The sequence below is a fragment of the Engystomops pustulosus genome, chromosome 1 (genome assembly GCF_040894005.1).
Source record: "Engystomops pustulosus chromosome 1, aEngPut4.maternal, whole genome shotgun sequence".
Classification (NCBI taxonomy): Eukaryota; Metazoa; Chordata; class Amphibia; order Anura; family Leptodactylidae; genus Engystomops; species Engystomops pustulosus.
Window position 1 is genome coordinate 27147083 of NC_092411.1, and position 21631 is coordinate 27168713.

Consider the following 21631-nt stretch of genomic DNA (forward strand, 5'->3'; position numbering starts at 1 on the left):
CATTACACAGTGTAACACATCTGCCCCCTGTGATGTGCTGTCTCTGGGATAGGCTGCAGCACATTGCACCTCATTACACAGTGTAACACATCTGCCCCCTGTGATCTGGTGTCTCAGGGATAGGCTGCAGCACATTGCACCTCATTACACAGTGTAACACATCTGCCTCCTGTGATGTGCTGACTCTGGGATACGCGGCAGCACATTGCATCTCATTACACAATGTAACACATCTGCCCCCTGTGATGTGGTGACTCTGGGATACGCGGCAGCACATTGCATCTCATTACACAATGTAACACATCTGCCCCCTGTGATGTGGTGACTCTGGGATACGCTGCAGCACATTGCATCTCATTACACAATGTAACACATCTGCCCCCTGTGATGTGGTGACTCTGGGATACGCTGCAGCACATTGCATCTCATTAAACAGCATAACAAATCTGCCCCCTGTGATGTGGTGACTCTGGGATACGCTGCAGCACATTGCATCTCATTACACAGCATAACAAATCTGCCCCCTGTGATGTGGTGTCTCTGGGATAGGCTGCAGCACATTGCACCTCATTACACAGTGTAACACATCTGCCCCCTGTGATGTGGTGTCTCTGGGATAGGCTGCAGCACATTGCATCTCATTACACAGTGTAACACATCTGCCCCCTGTGATGTGGTGTCTCTGGGATAGGCTGCAGCACATTGCATCTCATTACACAGTGTAACACATCTGCCCCCTGTGATGTGGTGTCTCTGGGATAGGCTGCAGCACATTGCATCTCATTACACAGTGTAACACATCTGCCCCCTGTGATGTGGTGTCTCTGGGATAGGCTGCAGCACATTGCATCTCATTACACAGTGTAACACATCTGCCCCCTGTGATGTGGTGTCTCTGGGATAGGCTGCAGCACATTGCATCTCATTACACAGTGTAACACATCTGCCCCCTGTGATGTGGTGTCTCTGGGATAGGCTGCAGCACATTGCATCTCATTACACAGTGTAACACATCTGCCCCCTGTGATGTGGTGTCTCTGGGATAGGCTGCAGCACATTGCATCTCATTACACTGCTGGAGGATGAGGTGACTCCTGTACAGCAGAGGAAGTTACCACAGAGCTGATCCGGCAGCAGCAGAGATGAGGCTCCGCGCCCTGCACCCCCTGCTTGTGCCCCTCTGCTGTGGGATCCTGTCTATAGCCTCCCCGGGCATCACCTCCAAGCCAGCAGGTAAGTGTCCTCCATGACCTTGACGAGCAGGAGGTGAGTGCCTGAGGCTGAGCTGCAGAGAGACTGAGACATAGGGAAGCATCTGCCTTATCACAGCCGGGTATATATGTATCTACATGTATAGTGACTGGTGACTATGTATCTATATCCTCCAATATACTATGTTTTATGTATATATGTGTGTATATATATATATATATATATATATATAAATATATATATATATATACAATATATATACAGATATATCCTGTAGTATATAGCTATATGTCTCTCTATATAAGTAACTGTCTTCCTGGTAATTTTTCAATTATCTATCTATCTATCTATCTATCTATCTATCTATCTATTATCTATCTATCTCTTATCTATCTATCTATCTATCTATCTATCTCCTATCTATCTATCTCCTATCTATCTATCTATCTATCTATCTATCTATCTATCTATCTATCTATCTATCTATCTATCTATCTCCTATCTATCTATCTTACATAGTATCTATCTAGTGCCTCAAATTGCATTTACATTTCTGTGTGTCTGTCCTCTTATCCCCCACATAAATCTATAATAGACATCTGAAGGTAAAGCATAATTGATGAGCTTGGGTTGTTGGGGGAGGTTAGAGGTCGGACTCTTACACTCTTCCTAGTCCCCATGTTATAGATAATACTGATCTGTCTGCTCAATGTCAGTCTGGGGCGGCATGAGTCAGCATAGCCGCCCTCCCCTGTACAGGCTCATGGTGACTTCTCTTATATTCATATCTTTCATGTTGTCTTTGCTCGGAACAGAGATAACAATAATAAGGTCAAAACCGAGACAGACGAGAAGACTCTTGTGCGGAGCTACATGGGGTGGAGAAATATAACGAACCGCAGACCTCCGATGCTGCCCGATGCCACGTATACCTCATAGCCCACGGCACAAAACACCTGATGCTGTTTCTTTAGGCTTTTCTCTGGTTCTAAAACCGAGTCCCTTTCTGATTTTAAAATCTATTTTTTTGGATTTTTCAACCAGGACTGGGCCATTAGTCAAATGAATTAGATTAATATGCACATTGAGAGGCGGACGATTCAGATTTGTATCAGAATTGTAAAAAATGGATGTCAACTAATGGACTGGGGGCGGAGCTAACATCGGAGGTGGGAGATCATCTCATTGTCCTATAGAGCTATTGGTATGGGGGAGATTTAGCATCAAGTTTCGGAGGTAAAACTGTTCTAGTTGCCCATGGAAACCAATCAGAGATCAGCTATAATTTTGAAATGAAAAGGCCGATTGGTCTGAGGATTCCATGTGGGCTGCATGCCTTGCCCTGTTTAGGGACCAATATGACGTCACGCATGTCATTCACCTTATTTACTCATTTACCCCCCTCTATTTTGGGTTGTCCATTGTGGCAATGGATGTGAAATTGGAGTATGTGTCCTAAATTTCTCCGGGAATATGTTTGTACGTAAAAAAGCAAAAAAAGGCTTTGAAATACTCACCTCTGCTTTTCTTCATCTTGATCCCAGCGCTGTCTGTCGCTAGTCTTGACGTGCCGGGATCACCTAGAAAACAAACTTATAATTAGCAGCCCGGAGCTCTGGCACAAGATGCCCGGAGCTCCAGGATGCTAATTATGCACACCCCCGCACATCCCATTCCCATGCTGAGATCATGGGAAAATGAGATGATGTCATGCAAGAGACTTAAATTCACGCCTCTTGTGTGACGTCACCTCCCTCTCCCAGCATTTTATTTATTTATTTCATTTGAAGTCTATTTTCATTTATTTCGCATTATTGCCTTATTTAACATAGTTGTCTAAATTGTTAGAAAACGTGATGTCCTATGACAAAACAGACCAGCGCATCAAAAAAAAAAACATAAAGATTACATGGAATAACCAAAACAGACCTGTGTAATAAGTAAACAGAACTGTGTATGTCTGTAGTAAAGTATTATCAGACAGTCCCATACAGCAGCATGTCCTAGCAGTGAGACCTGTCAATCAGGAACAAGGATGCAGGGCGATGCATGTACACTTTAATATGCAGGACTCCATTAATATCATTGGACTCACCGCAGGTGAGTTGTATACAAGTTTACAAACTGATATTTTTAACATAGGAACTATAGAAAGGAGCATGCTGGATAAGGGCAATGTTTTTCAATCATAGTCTTTTTTTTTAAAACTGTCACCGATTGCGGGTGCTAACTGTGTAAATCGACATCAGCATTTAAATGACTGTGTCTGTGACCTGATCGCTGGCATTAATTGCGGGGGCCAGGGGGCGTAAAGGCTCTGAGCCAAAGGCAGAATTTCTAGTGAAGTTTGCGATCGGGTATGGGGAAGCCGAATCTGGTCCACTCCACACTAGTACCCAACTCTACAGTAATAACCCTGCCTAGTGCCACTCTGCACTGATGATTTAGCTAAGGTTCATAACTTCCCCTTCTCTGCGTCACTCTTCTAAAGGCTCAAAAATGGGTTTGAGAAAAAAAGCAGGAATTTTTTTATCCCACAAAACCAGTGTATTGACCATGAAAAATAACATTAAAAATTAATTAGAGGACATCTACCACCAGGATGAAGGATTGTAAACCAAACACACTTTCATGCTGGTATGTGCCGTCTCTGGTAGGATTCACTTTTCTTTAACCCCTTAACGCTCTGCGCCGTAGCTCTACGGCGCAGAGGTATAAGGGATGTATGAAGAGGGCTCACGGGCTGAGTCCTCTTCATACAGAGGTGGGGGTTGTTGCATATTTCAGCAAACCCCCACCGCTAATAACCGCAGTCGGTGCTAACCCAAAGTCGCCGGCGGCGTTTAAAAGACGGCGGCGCGCGGGCGCCGCCATCTTTTTTGCGATCGCCGCGCCCCCGAACGTCATCGGGGGGCGGCGATCGGTTGCCATGGTAGCCTCGGGTCTTCGTTTGACCCGAGACTATCTGGCATCTGCAGATTCGTTACAATGAGCCAGTGGCTCATTGTAACGAATGTGCTGCAAAAATGCCATATATTGCAATACAGAAGTATTGCAGTATATGGTAGCAGCGATCTGACCATCTAGGGTTAATGTACCCTAGATGGTCTAAAAAATAGTGAAAAAAAAAAGAAAAAAAAAGTTTAAAAAATAAAAAAAATTAATAAAATATTAAAAATTCAAATCACCCCCCTTTCCCTAGAACGGATATAAAACATAATAAACAGTAAAAATCACAAACATATTAGGTATAGCCGCGTCCCAAAATGCCCGATCTATCAAAATATAAAAACGGTTACGGGCGGCGGTGACCTCCGAGGTGGGAAATGGCGCCCAAAATTACCCCTCACACATCTCCGTGCGCCAAAGTATGAAAAAGTTATTAGCATCAGAAGATGGCAAAATTTTTTTTTTCTTTTTTGTACACATTCGTTTAATTTTTGAAAATGTATTAAAACACAATAAAACCTATAAAAATTTGGTATCACCGCGATCGCACCGAACCAAAGAATAAAGTAGGCATGTTATTTGGAGCGAAGAGTGAAAGCCGTAAAAACTGAGCCTTCAAGAATGTGCCGCACGTGCGTTTTTTTTCAATTTTTCCACATCTGGAATTTTTTTCAGCTTCGCGGTACACGGCATGTTAAAATAAATAACATTACAGGAAAGTAAAATTTGTTACGCACAAAATAAGCCCTCACACAGGTCTGTACACGTAAAAATGAAAAAGTTATGGATTTTTGAAGTTGGAGAGCGAGAAATGAGACGAAAAACCCTCCGTCCTTAAGGGGTTAAAGGGATATTCTCGTCAGGGCACTCACATTCAGTTTCATTAATCTGCCATATGTAAACATTTCTTCAATTAGATGTTATTAAAAAAAATGTTCCTGAGTGAAGATAATTTCTCATAAATGTAGTGATATGGTCCCTTAGAAACGAGATGGCTTCCTCGGATACGACCACCTCTGCTGGAGGGATTGCACAAAGAAACAAAAGGTTATTGTATATAAAATGTCCGGGAGTTACTACATGGCGCACAGCCGTCCTGTGGTAATTATTGCTGAATCCTGGTGGTCCAGCAGGACTCTATAGCGCAAGTCTGGCCACTGCTGCCAGAGTGTGACGTGGTCGTAACCGAGGAAGCGGATCTGGTTTCTAAGGGACAACATGACTACATTTATGAGAAATTATCTTCGCACAGGAACATTTTTTTTATCAACATCCAATTGAAGAAATGTTTTCATAAGGCAAATGAACTTAATTAAATCTAAATGCCCAGATGGGAATACCCCTTTAAGCTTTCTATGCCCTTGTTTTGCAAAATTTAAAAGGTCCCTGTTTGTAAAAACCAAGGCATAAAAAGCTAAAAGAAGAGCAGATCCTGACAGAGGGGGGCACACATCAGTATGGCAGTCTGTTTGGTTTACAATCCTTAATCCTGGTGGTAGATGTCCTTTAACCTGTTAGTGACTACCCATACGGCTTTCTACGTCGGTCACTAAGAGGCCTCTGCAGGGAAGAGCAGTGCCCCGACTGTCTTATGTCAGCTGGGACGCTGCTATAACAGTCCGGATCGGAAACCCGTTCGATCCTGTGGTCAACGTTGTGACCGCGGGATCGATGTACCTTCAGAGGGAGGTCCCTCCCACTCCTCCCGGCACCCCGCGAAGCAATTGCGGTTTGCCATCTTCATAGCCGGGCAGCCAGGGACCTAATAAAGGTTCACGGGTAGGCCATCGGCATCTGCCTTCAGATGCATAGGCGGACACTTATAAGCCCCTAACACATATACAACAAATAATTTTTTTTTAAAAAGTAAACGAAAACACAACATGTTAGGTATCACGACATCCCAACATGTCCAATCAATAAAGATATAAAAAAACGGTTATTTCTGGCAGTGTACCCCGTAATGGAAAAATGTGCTCAATCGCCCGAATCGTCACTTTTTTGCAACACATTAAAAAAACATAATAAAAAGTGATCGCACAGTCCCAAAAATGGTAGCAATGAAAATGTGAGCTTGTCTTGGAAAAGACTCCTAAGTATGAAAATGTTATTGGAGTTGGAATATGGTAAAGGTAATCATTTTTGGGGGGTACATAAGTTTTTAATTTTTGGTAAAATCTATTAACACCTAATAAAACCTATAGAAATATAGTATCCCTGTGATCATACCAAACCAAAGAATATATTAAAGGTGCTATAAGAAGTGTACAGTGAAAGACGTAAAAACAGAGCCCACATGAAAATGGCCCAAATGCAGGTTTTTGTCAAGTTTTACCGCATTTTGAATTTCCCAGTACACAGGATGGACTATAAAATACTGTCACTAGGAAGTACAATTTGTAACGCAAAAAATAAGCCCTCGCGCATCTCTGTACACAAGTAGGGAGCAATAAACAGAGAGTAAAATGGAAAAAAGCCCATCAGTGGCAAGGGGTTAATATGCCCCCTATACCTCATGATAAAAAGTTTACAAATTCCCTGGGATAAAGGTTTGTGGTACCTGAGGCCACGTTCACACGTGGCATTTTGGTTACGTTTGGAAACGCAATCCAAAGGCTCTACTCGTGCATTTTCTACTTTCATCGGGGAAACCCAAAGAAAATGCGCTCCGCGGACCTTTAGTAAATAAGCCCCTATCAGTTTGAAAAACAGAACATTTTGATGTTTGAAAATAGCATTTTTTTTAAAACTGTTTACCAAATTCACCTTTTTTTTTAATAAATAAATGTTAAATATATCAACCAAAATTTCCCACTAACTTGAAGTACAAAATATCACAGAAAAACAAACTCAAAAACTAAGTGTAAGCTTTCTAAAGTTCTAACTGGATAAAGTGACACCTGCTGGTTTTGAACAAATAGCCCTTAGTCATCAAGGTGCAAATGAGCTCGGTCACTAAGCGGTTAATGGTTTTTGATGTTGTAATGCCATATACTTCAGCTAGGTTGAACCTCTTGAACCTCCCCCACTTGATCTTCTCTTATCTGAAAATGTGAGAAAGATTTTAAGTAGTAGAAGTACAGGCGGTCCCCTACTTAAGAACACTCGACTTACATACGACCCCTAGTTACAAACGGACCTCTGGATATTGGTAATTTATTGTACATTAGTCCTAGGCTACAATAATCAGCTGTAACAGTTATCACAGGTGTCTGTAATGAAGCTTTAGTGTTAATCCTGATTCTTATGACAACCCAACTTTTTCAAAATCCAATTGTCACAGAGACCAAAAAAGTTCTGGCTGGGGTTACAATTATAAAATATACAGTTCCGACTTACATACAAGCTCAACGTAAGAACAAACCTACAGACCCTATCTTGTATGTAACCCGGGGACTGCCTGTATTTAATCTCAAATTATTTCAGAGGAGAATCTGAATAACAACAAGAATAGTAGAGAACGCTCTCCACAAAGTAGTTACATAGATGCCGTAAAGAAACATATTTCTATAACAGATTGTACCAGCTGTCGGAACAGAAGGTCACCCCGGCTGGTCAAGGTGGCAAAACATTCTTTGTGTCTGCCTGAAATTATTACGTTTCCTGAAACTGCGAGACATAACTGTAATCTAAAAGCCAAAAACATCTGCGAGGCTGGGAAAAAAATAACAGAAGTACATGGAGAAATAGGTTATGTGTGATTACCGTTGCATAACATGTATTTTGTCTTGACAGTCCAGCAGTCACATTTAGCGGGATAGCGGGATAATTAACCCTTAGCTAGGTCCACACAGTTCTGAAGTGATCACCCATGTCTAGCAACATATTGGGGCTCATTTACTAAGGGTCCGTTGGACGCATTTCCTCTGGGTTTTCTGAATTTTTCCGATTTGCCCTGAATTGCCCTGGGTTTTTGGTGCATGCAAACGGATTTTGGCGCATCGGCGCTGGCTTGCACGCGACAGAAATCGGGGGCCGTGGCTGTCAGACAACCCGACAGATTTGGACAACATTTAGAATTGTGTCACAAGACACGCACTTACATGCAACGGGAAGAAGAAGGTGAACTCCGGCGGATCTGAGCGGGGAAGCGACGGATGCAGGAACTCGGACGCACAATCTCCATGAATCGCACCGGACATCATCCTCGTCGGACCATCCGAATCAGGGATCGCGACAGGTCCAGGTAAGTAAATTTGCCCCATTATTTCATGTAACAGCGAGGGCACATGTACCTGGCACTATGACTATGACAAATTGGCACAACATTGCTGAACATACCTAGACAACCTTCCTAATTATGATTGTGATTGTTGGGACTCGTCTAAATGGGTTGATGGAAGGGGCATGCTGTTTTTTGTTAAATCTTTATGGGGCTGATGTAGATTGGCCATCATGGGCTTTATTCCATTACCTTTATATATATAATTCACACATGGCCGTGTAGCTACAGTATATCCGGTGTCTCAAGGCCATGTACAGATCAATCGGTCAGGTTAAACCACCAAGGGCATTGTTGATGATCAAAACCTTTTAGAGACCAAGTGCCCATACTGCAACCCAGAACCCACTAATTTATCGCTAATTGTCAACAGGCAGTAACTTAGTGCTAACTTATTGTTCCGTGCACTGCCACCGTTTTTAATGGTATCAGGAGTACTCCAATACTCTCGAAGAAGGAGGGGAAATTCTGAATCTTTATTGAGGCTTTTTTATGGGGTCCTCCTAAACAGGGAACTCACCTCACTCCTCCAGCCGTCCCAAGTAGCCCAGTACCGCTGAACGCAGCACGTCCTAGGCCTGTGTCTTCAGCTCCGTCTGTGCTGGGGTGATGGCCTAAGGACAGCTCTAACAACCGTGCCATAGTTTCACCACCACTGTCATAGAGGGTGCGGATATAACAATCCAACCCTGCTTATTGTACATAAGGCTACGGATACTCTAAAGAACCCTCTACAACGTAACAAGACATCAATACTACCGTATGTGGGGGGATTCTTTAATAGATAATCCCTTTGGAGCATGGAGCTTTAGAATACACCTCTATGGGACTATTTTATTCATCTACCTTAGAGGGAGACCTCAACTAATCACTTGTTCATTTTAAAGTCATCTAAGTCTGGAGTTCACCGAAAGTGGATTATCTGACGACAATGCACTGTGCCGCGATTCATCCGATATCCTGCATGTGTTGCTTCCGCGCTCAGGTCCGACAGAGTTCACCATCTTTTTCGTGGTGCATCTAAGTGCTTGCGCTTGCGACACAATCTGAAAGTTAAATCCCGCACTCAGTCCGAAACAGTCAGATCGTCCGACGGTGCGGCCACTAATTTGTGTTGCATGGAGTCCAGCGCCACAAAGAGGGTCGCATACTCCACAATCTCAGCGCACACACTTATTAAATACCTGTGCAAGCCGTGTAATCTCCAAAAAAAGTTGAACAGTCCGACGAAAGTGCAGCGCCAGACCCTTAGTAAGTGAGCCCCAATATGTAAATCATGGTCCATCATGGTCGTCACCTTGAATCAAACGGAATGGCGTAGTTTATTACCCACCAAACAATTCTTTCATAAGAAGAAGGATATCGGTATCAAACCCATAACAAGTAGTCTAACATGTAATACTGGGCAAGGTTAATTGATCATCTCATGACACTGCATTTGACCATACAGTTATCACATCACTTTGACCATTCAAACAAGAAAAATTAAGAAAAATAATGCAGATAACTTGAAAAATATACATTTAGGGGTTCACAGCCCTAATTTTTATGCCTTGCTTGGTCTGGCTATGGTTCTATGACACAATCTATTCTTGTTCCTTGTAGTTATGTGTCAACAAGTAGCTCAATATTGACTTACGACAAGTTGTTAGGATTAGCAAGATTTCTCAACTTTCTGGAAGAAACCGTTCAAAATAACTTCTGTATTTGGTGCAGAACTTGTGAGAGGATTCTGCTACTGGGGTTGTTATACCCAGGCTGTGGTCCTGCTGCCTTCAGGTTTGTGGTTTGGTACCTTAGGTGTAGAGGTCCAAGCTTATATCTGCATCTTCCCACCAGTAAAATCTCTCCCTACACTTTTTCTGCTGTTGTCTATGTTGACTCCGCCCACCGACCTACACCTATCATGGGGTGCGTAAAATGGTGAAAAAATCTGTAGTGTCCAACACAGTACTACCTTCTAAATACACCATGCTGTGAAAGGGACCGCATTCTGGTAAGGACAGGAAGTGGACAGGGAGACGACTTCCTGTGTGCTCAGACTGAGATTTGAAAAGACACTGAGCTGTCAATCAAAGGAAGGAGGCGGGGTTCACAGGCAGACTGGAGAAAACTTTACTCTTCTATTCAGAAATTGACTCTATTCATTTACATATCAGTAAAACGTCAGTGATTAAGGAACAGTGCCTCAGTGGAAGATAATTTTGGGTGATACAGGTAGGAGTTTTGACCCTTTACCAGCAGGTATTGCTGGTGTGAAGGGTAAAACTCTGTTGGAAGGTAGATTTGTCATGGACAGTTAGGATCACATGAACCCTCCATCTGCAAGCATTTCATGGAGAGTAATGGTAGCTGATGAGATAAAAGACTTTTCAGAACCATATCAAGAAAGCGGAGCAGAACATTTAATAGATGTATATTAGTAAATTACCTGCCCCTCCCCCACACTTACACACACATTACAAAACACATGAGGTAAAGTGGCCAACCCTTGTAACCCAGGAGAGCCCATAAGGCAGTGATGGCGAACCTTTTAGTGGCCGAGTGCCCAAAAAGCAACCCAAAACCCCCCTTATTTATCGCGAGGTGCCAACCAATAATTAAAGAAGTAACTTATTGTTCCATGTTCTTCAGCAACTTTCAATAATATTGGCCTCCTGAGGACAGCAACACAGTAGAACGATGGAAAATTTGCATCATTTTAGCTTCTTTCCAGTGTCCCTCTGTACACAGAGAATCGTGGGGCCAGCAGGAGGTCCTCCAAAGATAATTCTGCCCTGTCTACTCATTCTCCCTCTTCCTACAGTCCCTAGTAATGAAGTAAGTATCAAAATATGACTGAAAGCAGCATCTTTTAAGTTGCTTGGAACTGCAGAAAGATTCTTTGAGTCCTGTCTGGTGTGCTGGGGCGATCGCCCGGGTGCCCACAGAAAGGGCTCTGAGTGCCACCTCTGGCACCCGTGCCATAGGTTCGCCACCACTGCCATAAGGTGTCTTTTCCCATATGGAATGACTATTGCTACAGAGAATACATTATTGCTGAGAGCCTGGTACAAGTCTACATTGGGAACCAGCAGCTTCATGATATGCTGTAGACTACAAAGCCCTCTATTCCTGACAAGGGCTTCATCAATATGGAGTTGTTATGGTCTCACTAGGGTGACTTCTTCATTGAAATATGAAATATGAATCGAAATTCCTGCCGGAGCCCTTTTTCGTCTTTGTGTTTTCATTTTTCACTCTCCACTCTTAAAAATCTATAACTTCTTTATTTTTCCATGTACATAGCTGTTTTATGGCTTATTTTCTGCACAACAAATTACACTTCAAAATGATAGTATATAATATTCTATGCCGTGTGCTGGGAAGCAGGAAAAAAATTCCAAATGCAGTGAGATTGGTAAAAAAAAACGCGTTTGTGCCGTATTCTTGTGGGCTTGGATTTTACGGATTTCACTGTTGCCCCAAATGACTGGTCTACTTTATTCTTTGGGTCGGTACGATTACGGGGATACCCAATTTGTATAGGTTTTATAATGCTTTCATACATTTACAAAAATTAAAAGCTCCCGTACAAAAACATTTTTTGGGATTTTGCCGTCTTCTGGTGCTAATAACTTTTTTATACTTTGGTGTACGGAGCTTTAGGAGGTGTTGTTTTTTGCAGCTTTTGATGACGTTCACAACGTTATAATATTTAGGACTGTACGACCTTTTGATCACTTTTTATAGAATTTTGTATTATTTTAAAAATGGCAAAAAAGTGCTATTTTCGACTGTGGGCGCAATTTTCCGTTAAGGGGTTAAACGCAGTGAAAAAATGTTATAATATTTTGATAGATCGGGCATTTTTGGATGTGTCAAATTAATTTTTTTTAAACTTTCTTTTTATTTTTACTATTTTTCAGACTTCCTAGGGTACTTTAACCCTAGGTTGTCTGATCGATCCTATCATACTACAGTATGGTAGTATATGTGGATTCTCCTCCTCATTCATGACAATGTGCTGATAGCACATTCTAATGAATAGGTTAACCCGAAGAAGCCTCAGGTCTCCGGAAGACCCGAGGCTGTCATGGCGATGGCATGGCCCATGTGCCGCCATCTTTTTAAAGCCGCCGGCGGGAAAACACCCGCAGCAAAGACTTGGTCCGTGAGCCCTCTCCATGCACCCGTACCTGGCATGTGACATAGTATTACCTCACATGTTGGTAAGGCGTTAAATATAAAGAATAAAGTGTGAAAATACTTTTAACAAGGTGCTGGATGAACCTTTATTTAAAAAAAAACCCTTGTCTAAACAGGTCCAGCCTGGCAGAGATCGCATTCTCATCTAGTAGTAGGCCTGATCCTCTTCGTAGATCCAGGAAACAGGGTAGGAATTTTAAGACTGGTGTTTAAAACATAGAACTTTTCACCCTCCCCTCTGCTCCCTCAGCACTCCTCCCTCCTTCTGCCTGCTGTAATCTCACATAGTGTAACAGCCTGTGAAGCTACAGCACAGAGGGGCTCTGGTAACGCAACGCTCCCCAGAGCCCTTGTGACTCATTAGTATAATTGTAAAAGTTGTTTTTAGAGGGAGGTCTTGGATAACAAATATAAAATGATTACCACAGTCATGGTGCCCGGATCTATGAGTAAGGGTCTGTTATGTTCCTTTAGGTTTAAAGTGAACCTGTCACCAGGAATGTCATTTTTAACTGGTGACAGGCTCCAATAGCCTATGATGTGCTGATTTTAAAAATGCCTTTGTCAGCATTTTGAATCATTTCAGTACTTCATAAAACTTTTTCCACTGGCTCCCTGCCAGTAGTGTGTGGTGAGTCCCAGGGGGTGGGGGGCAACTGCCAGATCCTGTGTATCAGTCTCCTTATGCATTATTCCTCCACACCATCCCCCTCCCGCCCCTGCCTGCTCAGTTTGCAAGAAAGTAAGTGTGGGTGGAGCTTGATGAGTGTGGATGAGACTGAGAAACAGGCTTCAGCTGTTCCTCCCCCGGGACTCACTACACTCTGATAGCAGGGAGCCAGTTAATGTGAAATACATTTTTATAAAGAATGCTGATCAAGGTATTTTTGGAACCCGTCACCAGTTAAAAATGACATTTCTACTGACAAGCATTACTTTTAGTTCTGCAAGTGTTCTATAAAGGTAAACTAGGGACATTAATATGTTGCTCCACTTCTTGTATAAGGAGCCGGGTCCTTGGTGCGGTGCAGTATTCAAGTTTCCTTATTTATAGACCTGCAACCCACAAAGCTTTTCTTTTCCGAGCACTTGAAGAAGGAAGGCTAAGCCTTAAGACTGTGCACATTACTCAGACTTTAAGACGCAATATTGATTTGTCACATCGGGGCTGAAGGTCAAACTGTGAACACAATGGTCTTACACAAACATAAAGTGGATTCGGGCCAGTTTTATGATGCGTATCTTCTCTCACAGGTCCAAATACAACACCGGAGGCTCTGGAGCGCAACCAAGATGGGATTTATAATTACACCACAGCGGAGCACAGCATATCCATAGCAGGTAAGGTCTTATAGCCACAGGTGCCGATTAATGATGGTGCCTTAGGTCCTTCATATATATAAAGGAGCAAACTATCGATCCAGGGACAGCACAAAGGTTCCCGAATATAATAAGATTTGTATAGGTATATCTCTGTCTGTGCTTCATAGTATATTACAGATTAATAATCCTACAGAGATTATAAATGGATATGCATAAATTATTAGGGTTTACCAAGATTACATAAGGTAATTCAAGGTAAGTCAAAAGTCCCAGGAGAGCCTTTTATTTCCGAAATGAATGCGAAAATGCCATGTCTGCTAGCAAGTAAGCTGTATAAAGATCGTGGCTGCCATGTTGGTTTTCCCACTGGGAAGGTGGTCATATAGCAGATCATAGAATACCAGAATTATCTCAGAAAGTGATTGTCACAGTCCGTTTTGGAATATCTCTTGTGGTTTCAAAGTTATTAACACAGAAAGTTGCAACAACAACCGGAAATGTTCCCTGTGATGCACAGCTATTTGATGTGTTGTCCATGGTACTGAAACCAGAGCTGAAGATACAGAATCTTATCGTTATGAACCTACATGTGAATCCATGGAGAATCTCTGTGCTGATAAATTGTGAGTGCAAGAGATTTTGCAAATCTGACTGGGGCAATCGATTTAAGAGATGAGTCTGGCCTTAAATATCCTACATGAACTCCTTACCATTGACCAAACTAGAACCTGATCCATATGATGTCTTTCAAGATGGAAGTCATGTTACAGACATATTTATCATATGCCGGCGCTCGATAGGCTCACCGCTGCATTTTCGCCCCACTGCCATGAAGGTGGCGGATTGGGGCAAATAATCGCAAGTGCTAGTGGTGCAGAGGCCCTGATAAATGTGCCCCATAAGCTGAAAGACAAACCCCCTTACCCATTTGGGTATTCATATAATTTCCCCTTTCCATTTGAAATTAAAAGGGAGTCCTGGGCCTTTTGAGTCACCCTGTATAATATTGATGATGCACAATGGATGCAACTCCCAAAATTTCAACAAATCAGCGGTCACTTCCACTCTTTGGGACACATCCATTAGTTATAAAGAAAAGGAAACTACTTAAAGGGAACCTGTCACCACATTCTTCCCAAATACGTCTAGTCAGGAGGGGCGTGGCCAAGTCCAGTGGCTTCTCCCCGTGTCCCATGCATCTTCTCACCATTCATCACTTCATGTCTTGTAACAAGGGTGTTGTCATCTAAGACTCTTTACCCCCTAACATTGGCAAAATGTACCCCATGTATGTATCTGATCACATAAAATCACAGCAAGCCTCCATGGATTTCTACTCCTGCCCATGCCTCCATGGAGGATGCTGTAAATTCATGTGATCAGACACATACATGTGGCTAGATTTTGCATATGTTAGCGGATAAAGGACCTTAGATGACATCACCCTGTTCACATTACATGAAGTGCTGAATTATGTAACAGAGCTCTCTCTCTCAACATTTAACATATTTGGGCACTTTTACTTACCCATCCCTGGCACGATTCCTGATCCGGAATGTCCGCGCTAATGAGCTGTGCTGCAATTCGATTTCCTGCATGTGTTGCTTCCCCGCTCAGGTCCTCCGGAGTTCACCTTCTTCTTCTTGGTGCATGTAAGTGCTTGGGATGCGACACAATTTGAAAGATAAATCCCGCGCTCAATCTGAATTAGTCAGATTATCCGATGGTCCGACCCCCGATTTCTGACGCATGAAAGCGACACAATCCCCTTTTAAATACCTGTCCCAGCTGTGCGAAACCCGAAAATGTCGGAATATCCGACGAAAGTGCGTCTGCGAACCAATAGAAAATGAGCCCCATTATTTCCTTCAAAGATGTATATGTCCGGTGTTGAATATTGGCAGGCGGTACCTGGTAGCAGTGAGACCTGTCAATCAGGACTAGTGAGGGAGGGCCTTGTTATTATTGGACTCACATCAGGTGAGTTGCAAATAAGTTGACAAAGTTGATTTACGATCATTGAAAGTTTTGGTTGGGTTAATTTGAATGTCAGGTTCCCTTTAAATTCCAAAGGTCTAGGGGGCTCATCACTGTCATCCTCTATGAGGAGGTGTAATGTCAGACTGGACGCTCCAGATTTAAATCTGTATAAACATAAGATGGTGTTAATAAATCTGCCCCAATCTGTTTGGCTTCAGATTTTGGTCTGATGAACCATATAACACTTTTTTTTTTTTTTGTTGAAGACTTCTCTGCCAAAGACAATAAGAAGAACATAGTCATAGAGGACGTCCTCCATCTGAAGCTCCAGTGCAGTCTGGTTGTGGCCTCCAAGGATTTACAGATCGGTGTGTCATGGAGACGAAACAACCAACCAATTAGCAGCAACCTGTACACATACAATAATACCGATAACCTCTTGCATACGACATATGAGTGAGTATACTATAAGTGCATATACACATAAGGGGCAGTAGGCTACCTATATGAACACAGTCAGATCTTTCTTACCTTTCCTCTTCCTACGTTTCTTATATGTCCATATGTGTGTGTCAATACATGAGCAGCTTTTCAGAACAATTTGGGATATTCCATCATAAATTGATATCCTATATGTGTCTGCGTGTGGCCACTTAGTGCTTATGTTGAGAATTGTAATCAGTCAATCCTTTCATTAGCAGCAGAAGTGGATTATTATACAGACGGTTTGGGTGGTAACTCAGGGCCCAAGTCTTCAGGGGGGCCCATGGCCACCCAAACCAACTACCAAATTTCATACTGAGAAGGACCTTTACCCATGAAATCTTTGTAAATCTGTTCCTGTTCCTACACATGTACACAAGCCATTTTAGGACCTTTAAAGGTCTTCCAAAGGTCCTGAAACCACATATTGAAAGCAGACAGAAGGGACACATCCTCCATTACCCAAGAAACTGATTCTAGTACCATATGTAGGAAATGATTCCAGACTTGTAGGGGCTATTATATTCATACAGCCCAGGGCCAATGGCAGCCTTAATACTCCCCTGATTAGCAGGTCATGATATAGGGGGTCATTTACTAAGGGCCCGATTCGCGTTTTCCCGACGTGTTACCCGATTTGTGCCGATTGTACCTGAATTGCCCCGGGATTTTGGCGCACGCGATCGGATTGTGGCGCATCGGCGCCGGCATGCACGTGACGGGGGCGTGGTCGAACGAAAACCCGACGGATTCGGAAAAACCGCTGCATTTAAAAAAAAATTGTGTCGCGAAAATTTCACTCACCTTCATCCAGGATAGGCCGGTGTATTTCGAGGCATTCCAGCGGACTTCAGCGCAGCAGTGGAGGAACTACCATCATAAATCCCAGTCGGACCCAAATACAGCGCAGAGAACGCGCCGCTGGATCGCGAATGGGCCGGGTAAGTAAATCTGCCCCATTGTGTTGAATTGGTATAACCCTTTCACAACTGGTCATCAACCACACATGCGGGGGTGTATGAAGAGGGCTGTATTATATAAACTATGAAGCTGTATTATATAATCCAGCCGCCAACTTTGAGATTTGGTGCTGACACTGATCGTGGCAGTTAACCTGTTAGACACCGCAATGCCAACCTCCGACATCATCAGAGGACACCAATCGGTTGTCAAGACAGCTGGGAGCCTGTAAGAGCCTCCCATAACTGTCATTTGGCATTCTTTATTACAGTCTGCAGGAGCCAGACTGTAATGAAGAAACAGAATACACACAGTATACTACAATACAGTTATTTTTGTATACAGTTGTATTGCAGTGCATTGTATAAGTGGTAAGACTTGTGATATGTGATCAGACATAGTAAAAATTAAAAGTAAAAAAAATATAAAATTCTAATTCCCTCCATTCCCTAGAACACATACAAATAAACAAATAAAATAATAAACATGTTGGGCACCTAAAAATCTTATCAAAATGTATAAATTATTATCCAATGCAATGTAAAATAACCAAACTATCAGCACATTAAGGCAGCATCACAGTGCTACATAAAAAATACATTTTTTATCGATGATTAAAACAGCAGATAACTGCAGGAGGAATGGACAGACCCACACGTTATGACTCAAAAGGTCTTAGTCATGCTAGATGGCAAGAATACAGTAACTGCAAAAATGTTAAAGTAATGAAATTGACACTTTATTTTACATTTTGCCTCCCTGAAAATTTTTTGTAAAAAAGGCTCAGAAGGTCATACAGTTGTCCAATTGGTATCAATAATAATTCTTTAATAATTCTTTATTTGTATAGCACACACAGATTATGCAGCGCTGTACAAAGCATGTCAAATTGGGCCCTATCCCCATGGGGCTCACAATCTAAACAGCCTAACAGTATGTTTTGGAGTGTGGGAGGAAACCGGAGGACCCGGAGAAAACCCACACAAATAAGGAGAGAACATATAAACTCTCAATGAAAACATCATCTCACTCCACAAAAAATGATGTATTGTTCAGTTCCATTCACCAAAGTATGAAAAAGTAACCGGTGTCAGAATATGACAACTTTGTTTTAAGGCATTAAGACAAAATTAAACTATATAAACTTGGTATTTCAATAATGATGCTGAGGCAAAGAATAAAGGGCGTGTGTTATCTGGACCTCACGTGAGAGCAGCAAAAACAAAACCCATCAAAAAATCAACTCCACCACCATAGAAAGAACAATTTGTCCTGCAGAAAACAAGCCCCCGTATAGCTTTGTATAAAGCAAAATCAAAAAGATATAACATGTGGGATCGAGTGAAAAATGGTGCACAAATTAAAAAAAAAACCATAAGAAATTATGGTCCTTACCAGATCTCAAGATAAAATCTGAGACACACCTTGTTGTTCTACGTAGAGATGAGCAGATCTGTACTTCAAGGTCAGGTCCAGGTGTGTCCCACTCAACCCGGGACATATTGGAGGATTAGCGGCCGTGCAGCCAACCAAACGAATTGATGAACCTACCTAGGAGCTATGGCCATGACTGCCCAGGGGTGTCCCTGCAGCTAGCTTGTTGCTAGGGATGTCAGTTTGCCAGATTGACTGCATGGCCGCCAATCCAGCAATATTTACGGGTCACGCGGCACACAAATTCATGTTCGGATACAATCATCTCTAGTTGTAGGGCCTCCCAGAAACTGTTAGGAATGAATTGGAATGCCCCTGTACAGGAGACACAGATAGGCATTGTACAACACACTTCAGTGCTTGTTGGTTACAATCTTCCATACAATACAGGCGCTCTTCACTTTCATTACATAGTCCCAAGTTATTCATTCTCTTAGTGCAAGAGTTCCAGCTTTGCCATCCCGACTGGAGGCAAGGACCAAAGTAAGTTTCTGGTAATGACAAAGTCACTCACCAATTATGGTGATAATGGTTCTCCCAATCCTTTTGTGGTTTACCAAATGGAATCTCTGGGTGAGCTCGGGACCTGGTGGTGTAGGTTTACATGTTGTTTTGAAATGCTTCTTGTTTGTCGTACAGCTAAAATGTTGTTTGCACACTTGTAGACATGTTCTAGGGCGCTCTCATACCAATCACTCCATCCAATGGGTGTTACACTCCATCCAATAATGGGACATCCCTTCTTAATTCCATAATATAAAATATAGAGTCAAGGTGTAAAAACATTAGAAACCATTATAAAACATGGCACATACCCCGGATTGTATCTACCACCAATTACTCCGCACCCCTTGGACACTCCGATGGCAGCAGTGTAGGATAGGTTGGCGCTATAGTTTGTGTGTAATGTGAAATATACCGTAAAGACTCGGCTAGCACCTCATAGCTGCCGCTGTCTACAATATTAGGTGAACCTTCACGTTGATATTTCATTCCACAGATTTGTAGTAACAGACACAAACAAGACCGGAGACTATGCGTGTGTGTTCCGTTCTGGCGCAGAAGTAAATGGAACGTTTCATGTACAAGGTAAGGACGAACTCTTGGATTTCTTGCCACTTTTTGTTGACAACCTAGCTCCCAGAATTTGTAGTGAGGCACAGTTGTGTACAGGCGGCCCTCTACTTAAGGACACCCAACTTACGGACGACCCCTAGTTACAGACAGACCCCTCTGTTTACTGTGACCTCTGGTGTAACTCTCTGGATGTTACTATAGTCCCAGATTGCAATGATCAGCTGTAAGGTGTCTGTAATGAAGCTTTATTGATATTCCTTGGTCCAATTACAGCAAAAAAATTTTAAACTCCAATTGTCACTGGGGCAAAACATTTTTTTGTCTGGATCTACAATTATAGAATATACAGTTTCGACTTACATACAAATTCGACTTAAGAACAAACCTATGGAACCTATTTTGTAAGTAACCCGGGGACTGCCTGTATACTATTGACCTACAATGGGGCACGTTCATTATCACAGGCTTTTGAAACTTTTTAACACATTTTTGTTATTTAAGCACATGTTATGTAGATATTTGTTACAGGAGGAGAATTCTGAACCTAATACTTTGATTTCTCTGAGGCACATTGATAGATGCTTTTGTCTGACTTCTGGTCTGTTTTGATCAATATACAATTGATTTACATCTTTCTAGACCAATTTATCTAATTTAGTGGAAGAGGCTTGGGGGGGGCACAGAGTTTAGTTTAATTTATTACTTGTTGACATTTTACAAAAGTTTAGAATTGTCACAAGTTCTCTCAGGGGTTGAGGTTGTTTTGATGGCTCAGGATATGTAAATGTTACCTAATATACAATAGTGCGGCACAAATAGAGGTGGATTTGGATTTTCTGGGTTCCTATGAAAAGCTATGTTTTGGAGGGCCCCAATAATAGACATCTAGAGGAGAGTGGTAGAGAAGAATCTGTAGCCCTTGCTCTGAAATAGCTAAAACTTGTAATGGCATGCCACAAAATTTAATCCATTACGGAGGGGGTGGGGGCTGCGTGGAGATTAAGCAATGAATCTACAGAGTCAATGGAGCCTCTAATTCCAACTCCTTATCCTATTCTAATATTAGCTGATCAGTGTGGGGCCCCTGTTTCAGACCCAGAGTTTTCCCTACAGGGTTGGACAAAGTGGTCCACAGTAAGTTCGAAGTGTTGGGGGTCATTGGACCCACTGCAGCCAATAAGTGGCCTCAGTGATGTCACCAGAAACAGCTGACCCCTACTCTTCCTGCTTCCTGCTCCTAATATATATTTACTCCTAGATTCCTGGAAAAAACCTTTGAAGGAAATCTACTATCAAAATCCATGATAAACCAGGGACACTTAATCATAGATCCAGACACTTTGGTAATCTTCCTATATTTGTTATATATGTCTCCTTCCTTCTCTGTGCTGAAGCATCACCGATGCATCTCTCAGTGTGTCCTTGGTTTATCATGCTTAATGTTGAAGGTAGATTTCCTTAATGGACTATCCTAAGTATAGACCATTAATTGTTAGTTATGGAGAACTCCTTTAAAGGGGTTGTCCGAGTTCTGGAAAAAAACTAAAGGTAGCCGGGAGCGGGCTGCTTAAAAAAATAAAGTCCTACTTGCCTACCGGTGCCCTCCGGTATCCAGCGCTGCTGTCGCTCCGGTCCGGGCGCCATGTAAACAAACGCTGGACTCAGCTTCTGGCCGGACCCGACAACCTGAATCCAGCTCTGCTATGGCGGCCATGTTCGTTTACATGGCACCCGAACCGGAGTGACAAGATACCGGAGGGCATCGGAAGGTAAGTAGGACATTAATTTTTGTAAGCAGCCCTC

General features: G+C 42.5%; 1 protein-coding gene across 1 annotated transcript in view; it reads left to right on the forward strand.

The window, feature by feature from the left end:
* The first annotated feature begins 1024 nt into the window (after nucleotides 1–1024).
* The window catches only part of EMB (embigin), a 28609-nt gene continuing 8002 nt past the window's right edge, over nucleotides 1025–21631 (forward strand). The window contains exons 1-4 of the mRNA XM_072136359.1: nucleotides 1025–1233; nucleotides 13826–13912; nucleotides 16141–16330; nucleotides 19752–19840. Coding sequence (XP_071992460.1) covers nucleotides 1143–1233; nucleotides 13826–13912; nucleotides 16141–16330; nucleotides 19752–19840 — 457 coding nt within the window. The 5' untranslated portion in view covers nucleotides 1025–1142. The remainder of the gene's footprint in view (nucleotides 1234–13825; nucleotides 13913–16140; nucleotides 16331–19751; nucleotides 19841–21631) is intronic.